This window comes from Halichoerus grypus, chromosome 12 (genome assembly GCF_964656455.1).
Source record: "Halichoerus grypus chromosome 12, mHalGry1.hap1.1, whole genome shotgun sequence".
In the NCBI taxonomy this organism is placed as follows: Eukaryota; Metazoa; Chordata; class Mammalia; order Carnivora; family Phocidae; genus Halichoerus; species Halichoerus grypus.
Genome location: NC_135723.1, coordinates 59,854,028 through 59,868,930, shown reverse-complemented (window position 1 = coordinate 59,868,930; position 14,903 = coordinate 59,854,028). Strand labels below are relative to the sequence as shown.

Here is a 14,903-nt window from a genome sequence, read left to right as displayed (position 1 = left end):
TGGCAAACGACCATTCAATTAACCTCCTATTCAAATCAAAGTGCAATGTCAGAGATGGGTCCATGTTTTTGTGGGAATGTTCTAATAAACTATCTACTTATGTAGAAACTATATAAGGTCACAACTGACTTCTTATTGACAGGCAGTTTATGGATATCAGCAATTTACATTCAAAAACAGCTTGAAGATATTATCAATTGAGCAAACATGTTTACCCTCAGTAAAGTTGAAAAATACAAGTTGTTACGAATCAGTCAGGATTTTAAAATAACAGATCTATATAAAACGACGCAAAGGAAAATGAGGACATTTATAGGGAGGCACCAGTGAGTTCTATTATTGTTTTCTTTTTAAGTTTTAAAACTAAAGTAATAGCTGATATTCAATCAACAGCATCCTACTTCAGGGGAATACATATAAAGGTCTGGATGTGGAGAATTTTTTTTGTTTGTTTTATTTTCATTTTTAGCTTTCTTTTTTTAAAATGCCTTCCTTATTAAAACTTAAGTACTTATTAAAGTGATTCATGAAGGCCTGTGGAAAAAGGAATTCTTACCTGACACATTATTTAACATGCCTCATAGCTCCCCCCCTGCAGTTCACACGCCCATGAACATTATTTTACCCAGGAAATAATGGTCTTATTCACACACACACACACACACACACACACATACACCTTCCACACAAAATGCTACCAAGTCCCAGGAAACTGACAAAGGCAACATTAAAATTCGGTATGCAATAAGAATTCCATTTCTGAATTCTATCTATGAAAACATAAGATCAGCCTCATTTAACCAACTGCAAAGTTCCTTTCTGCTTCATAAGCATAAGAAACATTATCTTACCATTATTTGTAGAATAAAATCAGCAACGTGTTGCTTCCTGCAGTCACCAAATCAGGTTTTTTTCTTCCTTTCTTTCTAGTAACTTCTTTTTCACCAGCAAGATTAGGAAGAAAATAAATCTTTGAGTATTTGCTTCAGAATTTCAGACCACAAGATTGTGAAACTAGCTCTTAGTTAAAAAAAAAAAAAAAAAAGAACAGGTCTGGTAATTTACAATCACTTCTGCAACCCAGAGGTACCTCTCCTGGACTCCGGTACCTCCTTTCCTCCCTCATTCGCTAAGTTTCTTTTACTAATGAGACCAATTTTTCCAGTAGCCTTGAACTCCCCAGATTTAACTGACATGGAAAATGTGACTAAAAACTTGTAGAACTGTCTAGCCTCCAACCCTACACAGAATCAACTTTGTTGGAAGTGTGGAAGAACACCTCGCAAGCAGCTACTTGCTCGTTGAGACTCCTGCACCACAACAGCACAGAACACCAAAGAACAGTGCGCCATCTAGCTAGCAAGTTGCACTCTCCGTTGTAGAAGGGGGGACACCTTCAAACCCTGGGAGTTAAGAACTTGTCAGGGTTCAGTTGCTCTGAAGGTCCAATTGTTTATTTAAATAAAAAAAAATATCGCTACTGAGATAATCCACATCGAGTGGATATGGGAAAATTTAGGTTATAATGGCACTACAAACTTTTACATCTAACTTTGATTTACAAGATAAAAGCAAGTTTTAAATTAAAAGGGCTTTCTGTTAATAGAGCTTATTATTCTGAAGACGGGGAATGATTTTCTTCGAAAGTTGTCCCTGGGTGCATGCCTATTATCTTTGCTTTCCCCCTTCCACTAATGAGCATTTATCTAAAGAGCCTGTTAATCCTCTGATGTGTGCTTCTGGTCAGAGGTAACAGTTTGAATAAAACCACTAATCACTGATCACTAAATCACTGATCATTAATCACACTCTCCAGTGCTGGTGACCCGGGCCATTTTTTCCTTTAGGTCTATGCATCACAAACAAGAAGTTTAACATTTTAGATGCACATGCATTCTGCAGGGGTTATACTATTTCATCTCTAGATGTGAATAAATAATAAATACTGCCACAAACTTGGGGAAGGATGTCAATTAGACCCCAGACAGAAGTTTCACAAATGCCTACTCGACAGTATGGCTGTTTCACTTGGAAGAAAGTAGATCTGATTATAACAAAACATGTGTTCTTCACGAAATTCCCACATACTCAGAATATAAATGTTCCTTAATTTAGCTTCCGCCAACTTCAAATCAGAGAGCACCCAAATCCTCTGCCCCACTCAATCCAAAACTCTGTCAATAGATTTTTTATTTGATTTCTGCTGCACACACACACCCTCCTCCCACTAAGAGCTCTTCTTACTTTTATCCCTTAAACACATCACACACAGTGTTTTTACTGCAACTGTCAGATAGGCAGATTCTGACTCAATTCTAGGACTTAAGTATTCAACTTTCTCTTTAAATATAGAAACTTAAGATTAAGAGAAAGAAATACATACACCAATTTATTGTAAGGTGTTTGGGTTCAACGACTCACATTCCCTCACTTTGCAAATGAAACGTTGAATCTTGATTCTTTTGGCTAAATTTGATTTAATCAGCATCCTCACTTCTTCCCTCTTCCGCTAAATGGTTGGAGAAGGTGCTAGGTAAAATTCAGTACTTTGTTTGCAGTGGATGTGTTGCTTTCCTAAGTCACCACAGGGACACAGTATTATCATAAGGACTCTAAACGTTTCCTGAGATGCCTTTTCTATCAGGACTGAGCATTTTCGCCCTGGAGTAGAGGGCTCGCTGGTGCCTTTCTTAAATAATAGAAAAGGGCAGATTGTGTGTGCCTTGATCAGGTACCGTGCTCCGCTCAGACACCAGAAGCTCTTACGCACACCCTGGGGACAGTGACCGCCCTAGGGAAAGCAATAAAAGGCGGAGGCGGGGCCAGAGTGATAACGGTGTGGGCGGGAGAGGGGGTAGAGAACGAGGGGTACGGGGAGGAGAGGGCAATGAAGATGCCCAGGGATCGGGCGATTGTACGAGTATGTTAGGGGTGGGATGGAAAGCAGAGTTGCTTTGTCAGCATTTCTAAACCCCGAACTCTTGAGTATCTGAAGCTGTTAATCAAACACTTACTGGCCTGCAGAATGACGTAATGGACCTGTATCCAGCCTTTATTCCTTGACACATGTCAGAGAGGGAGGGAAAAATAAAAATCAAACACACCCTGAGGACTCTGACAACGCAAAATACAAGCAATCCACTCCAGTTCCTGGCCTTGAACAAGCATCAAGTGGGGGTGGCACCCGTTCAGGCAAAGTTGGGGAGGGGGTGGGCGAGGTCTGAGGCTTTCTCTACCGGATACTCCCTCCCCCCGGAAATAATTCTATGGCAAAGAAGAAGTGGGATGCAGTTGCCGGGAGAAAACGTGTCCTTGGTTCCTTCGCGCGTCTTGCCCCTCTAAGAACTTCGTGAAAAGTTTAAGCGGTTGCGTGGAGAATCTGCCGGAGAGGAAGGCTCCGCCGCCGGGTCCTGGGAACTGCCACCGCGCTGCCGCGGCAAAAGCGGGAGCTGTCATTTGGGGCAGCGGCGGGGAAGAGGTAATGATGCCAGTGAGAACCGGACGGAGGCAGGAGACGGTTGCAGGAGTGAAAGCGAACAGAGCCGCGCCACTCTCGAGCTTTCTGCGCCTGGAGCGAAAGCCAAGTGCCCTTCAAGGGCCACGTCCCCTCCCCGGGCGCGCGCGCCCACCAGCTGCGGCGGGCAGCGCTGCGGGAGAGGTGGCAGCGGCAGGCTCGGCACCGGGAGGGAGCGAGCCCCCCGCGCGCGCCCGCCCGCCCCTAGGTGACCCGGCGTCCTCGCCGCGCCCGCTGGAAGTTTGCAAACTTTCTCCGGGGGTTCCGCCGCATCACGGGGAAGTTGGGGACGCGGGGGGAGGTTCCTGGCTCGCCGTCTCCGCTGCCACCGCCGCTGCCGCCGCTTGACCGCACTTCTGGAGGGTTCCGCACCTTGCCAGGTCTCTGGAGGCAAACACACACCCCCGATTCATAACTGTTCCCCGTATCAGGGAAACACACGCGCGCTCCCACACACGCACCACGCCAGGGAGGACACGGCGCTCGCTCCACGTTAGCATCCCTCCAGTCGCACGGCGCGGCGGCCACCGAGACGCGCTCCGGAACGGACACGGCGTGGGGTCTCTGGAGTGGCCTCAGGACACAGCAGAATTCCACAGTCCACCAGCATTTGGGGCCGGACTTCCCTCTGGTCCGCCAAAGTGTTTACAAACACAGATCACCCTCCAGAAAAATGCATCGCATCTCCCTACTCCTTGCCCTGTGACCTGCCCACTGGACCAAGTAATCTCGCGGCTGCTGCCGAGAACCAACCCCTGCAAACCAAGTACGCTCCCGAGATGGCTCCCGCGGCAAGTGCAACAAAAGTAGCTAAATGCAAAGGCCCCAGAAGTGGCCGAGCCGTATTTTTAGGAACTTACCAAACAAGTGTGGAGAAGGCAAGAGCCGAGCCCGGGTGAAGGGACCACGTTGGACTGAGCAAAGATTACAATACATTCTATTTAGAGTGCATTACATCACCCCCCCGGTGACGTCACGTGGGATTCCTGAACTTCTAAATCATTGCGGTCCGCCAGGGAGGGAGAGGAGGGGCGGGGCCGCCGCGCGGAGGGGGCGGACCCCGCCCCGGCCCCGCCCCGGCCCCGCCCCAAGAGCGGACCCTGATGCACCCGCCGGGGAGCGGCGGCCGCGGCGGCGACCGCGCAAGCAACAGCTTGTAGAGCCCAGCGCCGTGTGACACGGCTCCCTGACATTAGTGGTGTGAGTCAGCTTGGAAACAATCCTCACGGTTTCAGACAGGACCACGGAGGAGGTACGGACACCGGCTCTCCTCCGAGCAAGGCCTGGTAGCGTTTGAAAGGTGTGGGGATGGAGACATGGGGTAGGGGGCTAAGGGGGTGCTAAAGGGTGCGGGATGAGACTTTCTGCAAACAGAAATGCAAGACGCTCCCCCCTTCCCCCACCAGCAGATGTCCAGCTCCAATTCGCCTGCGACAGTCGTGACCTCATTAGAGTGTTCCCTGAATCTTGCCTTCCCAGAATACTCACTCATACCCCTTTTCACCGTCCCCTACCCCACCTCACCTCCACGGGAATAACTTCTTTACTGTGCACCCTCACATGGAATACACAGCCCCCACCTTTTCCAAGACCCCTGCTTCATGCGTCTGAGAAGCTGGAGGGGAGTTTCTCCAGGACGCGAAAGGTGAATCACAGCTAGAGCCAAGTGATGAGCCTGATTTAGACTCAGCGTCAGAGCCGGAAGGGCCCTTGGCGATCACTTCCAGAGCCTCCTCTGTAACTCGCCCAAGCTCACAGGCTGGCAAGTGGCAGAGCCAGAGCCAAAATGCAGGATCCGGGCTCCTGGTCTGCAGTATCTTCCTGACAGCTCTGTGAGAGAAGGAGCCTGGGGTTTTCGGCATCCGCCAGTCACCATCCCCGTCCCCGGTTTAATTTCCATTCGGATTTCTCCTTGTGAGCAGGACTAAAAGGGAAGGCATAGGCTAAATTCCCGCCGATCCAAGATGACCACTGTCATCCTTGCAGCGTCTCACCCTTCACAAAGCACTCGCACCCATGTGAATGCCCTTGATTCTCAGAACCACGGAGCAAAGGAAGGAGAAGTAGGGCAGGTGTTATTATTATCCCCATTTTACAGGTGAGCTAAGGCAGACTCCAGAAGATTAGGGAGCTGGCCTGAAGTCACTTGGGCAAGTGGTGGCACTGGGACCACCCCAACCCCTGTTTTCCAACCCCAGATCCCAACTGGGCTCCTTTCTAGAACCAGGGGTGAGCACTCCATTCTCATGGATTATTTGGTGGTTAGAATCTCTGCTACCGCTGTGTTGGCATGGAGTCAGAGTTTTGCTTAGGAACAGTTTAGCCCCCATTAACAAACAATAATCATTCCTGACATTTATGTAATATCTAACATTTATATAGCACCTCTTATCCCAGTGCATCATAACCATGACTGTGCAGTTTGCCAGAGAATCATGACTGGGCTGGCTAGGAATTGTAATGCTTTGCCCAGATCATCACATACTACTTCTGAGCTGGTTTTGACCTACTAAATAGAAGAATTTTGTATTTCCTTTCTGTTTTTAAGTGTTTAAACAACTCCCTGTCCGTCAATGTTCCTTGAGACCATGGGGCTGGTGACTCTCTGTTTCTTACAGCCTTATTCAGAGCTCATCACTGAGTTTTCCATTTGTTCTTTTCCACGTGTAGCCCTGAAGGAACTGCAAAAGAAGGGCTCCAGTCCTAACTTGAAATCTTAACCAATAAAACTTTAAATATGACAGCTCAATTAGCTGGGTTTAGAGAAGGAAGCAATAGCCTACTGAGGAACAGTCTTCTTGCCTGCATTCCCAGTCAATAATGAGGAGAGCCTTTCCACCTAAAGCACATAATCTACCTCCTTCTCTAGCAAAGAAATGTGAGCCAAATAGGGAACAAATTTGAGACAGAAAAGGGTTACGGCTTAACATATCAGAGCTCAGTCAAAGAGCTAATCTTTTTTCCCAGTTGACAAGTGTGGACCAAAGGAATAAAATGAAGAATTGAATAAGCAAAGATGAAGTGATAAAATATTTAAAACCCTGTAAGTAGTTAATCAACATATAAATTTAAAACACTTAATTCCCAGTATTCTCTAAACAGAAGCATACATATATATATATGTATGTATATATATGAGCTTAAATGCAAGTAGCTCATCAATTTCTAATACTATCCAAATCATTTGTTGATCTTTAAAAATGATTGCTGAACTTTTGTTTGACATGCTGCCACTAGGTAAACAATGGCCCTGTCTGAGCCATGACTGACATAGGAATACACAGGGGAACTTTTCCAATGACTTCCCCAATATCTTGATAATCATTAGGCTATATGGAGTCTCAGTAGGTAGAGAATTTCTCTTAATATCAGCAATATTGTTCATGGTGCGGACTCCTCTCTCAGCATCTGCTGATCTGACACCAATTTCATTCAAAATGTTTCCATCCATTGTCTTACAGGGTGTGTGTGTGTGTGTGTGTGTGTGTGTGTGTATCTGTTACCAACTAAGTCACACACAAAAACTTTCTGAATGTAACTGAAGAAGAGAGGTGGTGTTTATGAGTTTGACTCTAATGTCAGACTGCCGGAGTTCAAATCATGGCTTTGCTACTTGAGTTTTAACAAACCTCTGGGTCTCAATTTCTTCATCTATATAATATGGTGATAATCACAGTAACTCAAACAAATAAAGAATTGTGCTTGGCACAGGACAAATGCTATGTAAGTACCTGCCCTCATTTTTATTAATGAAAGCAATGTGGCTAATGCCATGATGATAGGGCATTCAGTGATTTTAGCAAACTTGACCAAATAAAAGAGAAACTGTTTCCCCATACTTCTCCCAGCCCCCACACTAACCCCTGCATGCACCATCTGTACCAAACAGGCTCTCATCTGTCAAATCATGCCCACAGAACCCTCATGTATGTAGACTAAAATTCTTGCACGGCTCGTGCTCACCCAGTCTCTTCCAGGATCCCTCAGAGTTGAAGTCCCGTGGAGGCTGCAGTTCCCAGAAGAAGCCATGGAAGAGCATCTCTAGGGGTAGGTACTTCAGCTGGTGGTGGCCATAACCTGGGGCATTTGCCCGCTGGGGTGCCAGTATCACCTCAAGGAATGTCATCTCACCCACTAGGACTCCATCCATTATGGCCTTATGGACATGTGGAGAGGGGCATCCTGATAACAGAGTCAAGGTAAACTGGATGGGGTACCACCCACCCAAGGTCCTCCTTCCCAATCCCACCTCCCTCCCCAGGTAGGGGCACAGGCACAAGCCCACAGGTAAGGCACCACATTGGATGGACCTATAAAGGGGCTGACTGGCACCCATACTGGCTAGTGAGAATAGATGAGACCCCATGCTAGACAAAGGGTTAATCCTTTAGTTGATGGATCAGAGGACAGTCCAAGGGAGAAGCCTGAGCAGCTGGGCCAGTGGGCTAGCACAGAGCCCAGAGCAGTGGTTATTTACTAACCCCTATGGAGGAATTTTAATATTTTAATAAATTTACAGCCTTACCAGTGCTTACCTCCTGATTATCAGATCTGAATCGAACCATCCCAAGGGTCCTCAGATGGAGAAAAAAAAAATCCTTTAGCTTTGTGCTTTGGATTCAGTCATTTCTCCAACATTCAACAAAGGGTGGCAGGTCTTCCCAGTGCTAGGGATTAAAAAAAGAAAAAGGTCTCCTTCTTCCGAGTTTCTAGGCTCCTGCAGAAGTCATCAAACTTAGTAGTGTAAGAAGCACTTGGACAATTTGTTTTTTGGGTGAGATTTCCCCAGGAGTTTCAGTTCAAAGCTCTGGCCTTGGGCTCAGGATTCGGCATTTGTGATTCTGATGCAAGCACCTGGGGACCCCACTTTGAGTGATTCTGGTTTAGAGAATTCATAGATGGGCAGTGACCCAGGAGAAAGCTGGGGAGGGAACAGAAGAGTCTGCCACCTGCAACACTAAAAAATAGGTATATGACCCCAGGATCATATACTTGAGATCAATCCTGTAGCTGCTTCCCATAAAGACACACATACTCCTTGAGAAGGCTTCACCTCGTCCCTTCTACAAACACCCACTCAGAGGGAACTTTCCTATTTATTTTTTCATTCAAGGTTTTTTTGTTTTTTTTGTTTGTTTGTTTTTTTAACTGAGTTAACACTGGGAGTGGAAAGGATGCTAGGTTTGTGGTGAAACCCCTAGCTGTGCTCCACTGGAAAGTTTCTGTCTCTTCTAAGATGAATCTGCACCAGGTTTCTTCATTATCTTTTCTTTTTTAAAGTAGGCTCCACACCTAGCATGGAGCCCAATGTGGGGTTTGAACTCATAACCCTGAGATCAAGACTTGAGCTGAGATCAAGAGCTTAACCGACTGAGCCACCCAGGTGTGTCTTCATTATCTTATTTGAAGGGGTAAAGATTTTCAGACAAATGGAACTGCAAAATGTATCCAGAGGCAGCAACAACCACAACATGGCTAGCTAACACTTACCAAGCATTTACTATGTGCCATGCCTTGGACTAAGACCTTTATGTGTATTCTTTCAGTTATTCTTCACAATAACCCTATGAGGTAGTTGGAACCATTCTCATTTTGTGATCAGAAGATAGTTTTATTTATTTTTCTAATTTAAATTTTAGTTAGTTAACATATGGTACAATATTGGTTTCTGGAGTAGAATTCAGTGATTCATCACTTACACACAACACCCAGTGCTCATCACAACAAGTGCCCTCCTAAATACCCATCACCCATCTATCCCATCCCCCACCCACCTCCCTCCGTCAACCACCCTCTGTCAACCGTCAGTTTGTTCTCTGTCATTAAGAGTCTCATGGTTAGTTTCCCTCTCCTTTTTCCCCCCTTCCCATACGTTCATCTGTTTTCTTTCTTAAATTCCACATACGAGTGAGAGCATATAGTATGTCTTTCTCTGACTGACTTGTTTCACTTAGCATAATATACTCTAGCTCCATCCACGTCATTGCAAATGGCAAGATTTCATTTTCTGATGGCTGAGTAATATTCCATTGGAGATATATATTTATATACACCACAGAGAAAATAGTTTTAGAGCAGTGAGTAACTTGCCCAGGATTGCACATCTGGGGTGTGGCCAACCTGGGAAAGGGACCCAGAACACTGGTACCAGTACCAGCACCTGCTAAAGCCTGATGGGACATGGAGCATGTGTGGAAACAGAGATTGAGCAGTGTGCCCACTGTTCCCTCCCACCTCATTTGCATGCAATACTACTGATGCTGCATGGTCATTCAATGAGACCCAAAGTGGGTGTGAAGTAAGCCTATTTCATCTATGGTTGAGCGGCCTGGAGAGAGGTGGGCACTGACAGCCCTGAGAGGCCATGCTTTCCTTTCAAACCAGGACTTTCTTGGAACACAGAAAGAAAAGGCCACAGCATTCAAAGAAACACAAACGAATAAGGAGTCCTATCTTACTCATGTTACGTTGCTCTGCTGGCCAACCAATCACATACACTGAAAGTGATGACATAAAAGAAAAGGGAAAGATGGGGCAGCCCTCACTTCCTTTTCCTTTCAGTCTTTCCTTACTTATGAGGAAACAGAAGACAGAGTTTTGGCAGAATGTGTGCACATCAAGAACTGAAATAAAGACAGCTGAGTTCATTTTGTGCAGTGTTTCCACTGCTTTGGTAAGAACAAAATACATGCCCACATAGGAGCCATGAAATACAAATTGTGTGAGTTCCGTGATTCCACATACAAGTTAACTTATATTTACATTTATAACTGACACTGTACAATATAAAGATTAATGGTAAAATGAATGCTAATAATTTAATATTTAAATTTTGTGTTACTTAGAATGACACATTAAATAGCAAATTTAAAACACCATGACAAGTCAAGAGATGAGCTCTTAAAGTGATTTATTTGGTCACAACATTCTATTTAATGTTTTTTTTTTTTTTGAGAGAGAGTCTAAGTGTGAGCAGGGAGAGGGGTTCAGGGAGAGGGAGAGAGAATCTCAAGCAGACTCCACACTCAGTGCAGAGCCCAACATGGGGCTCTATCTCAGGACCCCGAGATCATGACCTGAGCTGAAATCAAGAGTCAGACGCTTAACTGATTGAGCCACCCAGGCGCCCGTCTATTTAATATTTTTAATGACACTTTCCTCCTGTCTTTTGAACAAGGGGCCTTGCATTTTTCGTTAGCATTGGGTCCAAGAATTATATAGCCAGCTCCAAACAGAGAAATAATTGATGATATCCATCATGCCCCCAGATCCACGCTCAGTATGCTGAGCGTATAGGCAAGCAGAGCAGGAAGTCTAACAGCCTCAGTTTTGTCACTTACTGAGTGTTGTGACCATGGCCAGTCTTTTAACCTCTCTGAAGTTCAGATTCTTTATCTGTAAAATGGAACTAATACACCTGCCAGGATATTACAAGGATTGAATGAGTTAATATATGTAAAGTGCTTAGAACAATGCCTGGTACATAATAATTACTGAAAACAAAGTTAGACGCTGTTATGCCTTATAAGGTTTGGGGGAGAATTTAATAAAATAATCTATGTCAAGTGCTGAGCACTATTTAGCATTTAGAATGTGTTCAGTAAATGTTACATAACATTGCATGGAAGCTATAAAACTGAGGTTATATGGATGAGAATGGAGGAAGCAATCCAATTAGTCCTCAAATTAAGGGCCTTAGCATAAGCCACTTGTATTCAAAGGAGAAGGTACAGTTACATTAACAAATCTGCCCTGAGCTTGTGGGCAATAGAGCAATTTTATACAAGCTGATGTTCTAGCTGAAGCGATCACAATTTTCCCTTCTAGTCTTGACCTACACATGCATTTTACACCAATAGTTGTATAATTATATTAATTCTTATGTGGTTTAGATTTTCTAGAATAATTCCTTAAAATCCCAAAGGTATAGCTTGAAAATGCCATGTTTTTGCATTGGAGGTGAGGGTACATATCAACTCTGAAATGTTTAACAAGGGACAGCCTGGTCACTTGACTCAAGCTTGGGGAACCTCATCTGGAAAGTCATCGCTTGCTGACAGCTTGACCTATTCCTATAGGGAATTACTGTATCCACCACCTTATAAAACTTAATGTTCTTTTGAACCTGGCTGAAAATCAAAAGCTTCACCTATCCCAAAGAGTATTAGAATGTTAACATCCCTATAAAAGTTACTTATCTTAATGTGTTCCTTTCTTTTTTTTTGAGACTTGATTAAATGAAAAACTACTTTTTTTTTTCTGTCTTGAGATTAAGGGAAAGAGATGGACACCTGCTCTGAATAATGACCCAGAATAATAGTGCTGTGTCAGCACACTCCAAAAATTTTAGTCATTTCCTTAAGATCAATGGTAAGTGGAAAGTAACGGTTGTACAATAATTAGGAGTGTTTTATATATAGGGAAGGTTCATTTAGACTAAAACATTATTGATATCACATAAATTAGTATTGAACGTCACCTCACATGAACTGATATTTCACATACCACCTCTTTTTATATCATCGTTAACCACATGTTTAACTCATGTAATGCTGACGTGGAAGGTTATTCTCATCTCTTTAGGGGCATTCATAAGTACCTTATTTAAATGATTCTTGAGAATTTCAGTAGCTTTTAAACCTAATTGATCAGCGATTCCTACTATTCTTACATGATATAGAATATTTAAAACGTGGAAAGTTACTCTCATCCTCGTTTGAATCATGAAAATTAACCACTGAAGAAGTCAGAAAATATAAAGCTTCCCTATCCCCCCGTTCTCCTCCCCCACCCTGATTTTAAAATATTCTGTCTATAGCTTTCACAACAGTGCCCTTACTTGACACTTAAAGAGAATGCAGTACAAAGAGTACACTGGGACATTGTGCTGTTTAGAAAAACCATCTATTTTCAAGACTGCCGTGGCTACTTAATGTTATGCCAAAGTCTGAGAAGAAGGAAAGAACCCCATTATTTGTGTGTACCACCTCCAGTGCAAGCCCATTATATATTTTATCTCATTAAATCCTGACAACTCTGGGTGGAAGAGGTTATTGCTCCTATTTTATTGATGGTACTACTGAAGCTCAGAGAGGCTAAGTAATCTGACCAAGGTCACACAGCTAATAAATAAGGCAGCTGGGTTTCAAACCTAGTTCTGACTCCAGAATCCCCACCGTCCATCACATCCTGCAGCAGCAGACTCACTCCATCTCTCCTTTCAACCCGCCTGCATAATAACATTTTACCATTCTGTTGAGCAACCCATCGACGTGTGTGTGTGTGTGTCTGTGTACACACATATAAGCAAAGGCTGGAAACTGCTTTGCCTCTCAGCCATCATTTTGTTGGGAGTTGTATTCCTTCATAGACTGAGTCCTGTGTTTGTGGAGGGGAGCAGTAGACCTATTTGGTGACGGGCAGGGGACCCTGCATAGCAAGATCTTGGCTAGGATAGGTAATCCAGGTATATCATGACCCTGCTTGTGTTTGGGGCACTATGGTCTTCCCATAGCACTTATCATGAGAGTATTATGAACATAGTTTTGACCTTAGCCCCACTGACAAATCAGTGAAGGCAGACAAGGCAGGGGTTGCTGGTATGGAGGCTAGAGGAATACTCAAAACACTGACTGAATTTGCCAGAAGAAGACAGATGCAAAAATACTTAAGGTTCCTGGAATCCTATTTATTTATTTCATTGCAATAGTGGCTCATTCATTTTCCTTTTATGGACTCAGATCTGGAGGATACTATATAAAAATAAAAGGTTTAAATTAGGATAACACCTTGAGAAATACAAGAGCTTCCTCTTCCTCTCCATAGCCAGAGAGACTCCTTATGGTCTCTCTCATTTTTTTAAAGATTTTTATCTATCTATCTATGTATTTATTTAGAGAAAGAGAGAGTGAGAGAGCATGTGCGAGAGTGGGGGGATGGGCAGAGGGAGAGGGAGAATCTCAAGCAGACTCCGTGCACTGAGCATGGAGCCCAACTCAGAATTCAATCTCATGACCCTGAGATCATGACCTGAGCCGAAATCAAGAGTCAGACGCTTAACTGACTGAGCCACCCAGGTGCTCCTCTCTTTCATTTTTTTAATGGAAATATTTTTATTGTTCTGCAGATTAGAAAAGTAATACACGCTTGTAAAAACCTCAAGTAACACAGGAGTGTTTAACATAGAAAATAAATTTCTCCTTATAATCCCATCCAGAGATAGCCACTATTAATCTGATGAATATCCTTTCAGAAATTATACATATAAACATAAAATGCATGCATGTGATCAAGCTATATATTCTGTTCCCAGACTGCCTTTTCCCACTGCACAATCTATTGTGGACATCTGTCCATGGGAATACTCTAATTTGGCATCATCCTTTTTTATAGTTATATAAGATTCCATTGTTTGGGTCTAATCAATTCACTAGAATGGATATTCATGTAGTTTCCAATTTGTTGCTATTATAATCAGTACTACAATGGACACCTGTCCATGTACTTGTACATACATATGTGACTACTTTTCATAGAGGTGGCATTGCAGGGTCCCAGGCTACACATGTCTTAAATGTTGTTACATACTGCTTGATAGCCCATCAACTGGCTGTCCAAACTGCAATGAGCAAGAGTGCCTCCGGTCCCCACATCCTTGTCAATAGGGTGCATGTCTTAAGAGTTAAAAGTCTTACATGAGATATCAAAAAGATGAAAGTCTATCTGATAAGTAAAACTGAAATTGGTGGTTTCTACAGAGAATTCTACAAAGGGAGGACTACACAACAAATGTATGAGATTTTAACCACAGAATTCACCCATAAATCATCGGAACAACAGATAACCTTGATTATTTTGAATTAGTGTAAGTCTGTCCCACACGTCTCATTCAATTAGGATAACCCTATGAAGCAAGTATCATTATAATCATCCTCTTACATTCTACAGCTGAAGGAACATAATTAGAGAGAGAGACAGTAATTTGCCTGTATGGCTAGTAAGAGGTGGAACTGGAATTTTTATCTTCATTTTTTTATTGTGGTAAATATATATAACATGAAATTTAACTTTTTAGCCAGGTTTAAGTAACAATTCAGAGGCATGAGGTACATTCATACTGTTGTGTAATGATCACACTATGTATTTCCAGAATGCTTTCATTATCCCAAACAGAAACCCTGTACCCACTAACCAGTAACTCCTCGTTTCCTCTCCCCACCCCAGGCACTGAGATTTGAGCTCATGAAACCTGAGGTTAAAGCCCAAGACTTAAATACTAGGATCTATTGCTTTGAACAGTTCCACCATTTTCTCCTTCATTGTCCACCTGACTTAAACTCAGGTTTCAATGTTTTCTTTTCATGAGTAGGGCCTTGCGTGGTAAAGTAAC

The 14,903-nt window shown here is 43.5% G+C and overlaps 1 protein-coding gene across 3 annotated transcripts in view; it reads right to left on the bottom strand.

Moving 5' to 3' along the window:
* CREB5 (cAMP responsive element binding protein 5) overlaps positions 1-4,429 on the bottom strand; it is a 389,578-nt gene extending 385,149 nt beyond the window's left edge. Inside the window, exons 1-3 of one of the 3 annotated variants that reach the window (XM_078059403.1) lie at positions 4,375-4,429; positions 3,015-3,898; positions 852-936 (exon numbers count right to left, since the gene is read on the bottom strand). In XM_078059403.1, coding sequence (XP_077915529.1) covers positions 852-854 — 3 coding nt within the window. In that variant the 5' untranslated portion in view covers positions 855-936; positions 3,015-3,898; positions 4,375-4,429. Of the gene's footprint in view, positions 1-851; positions 3,899-4,374 lie in introns of all 3 variants that reach the window. The other 2 variants (XM_078059405.1, XM_036074491.2) reach the window with 2 other exon arrangements.
* Positions 4,430-14,903: the final 10,474 nt, after the last annotated feature.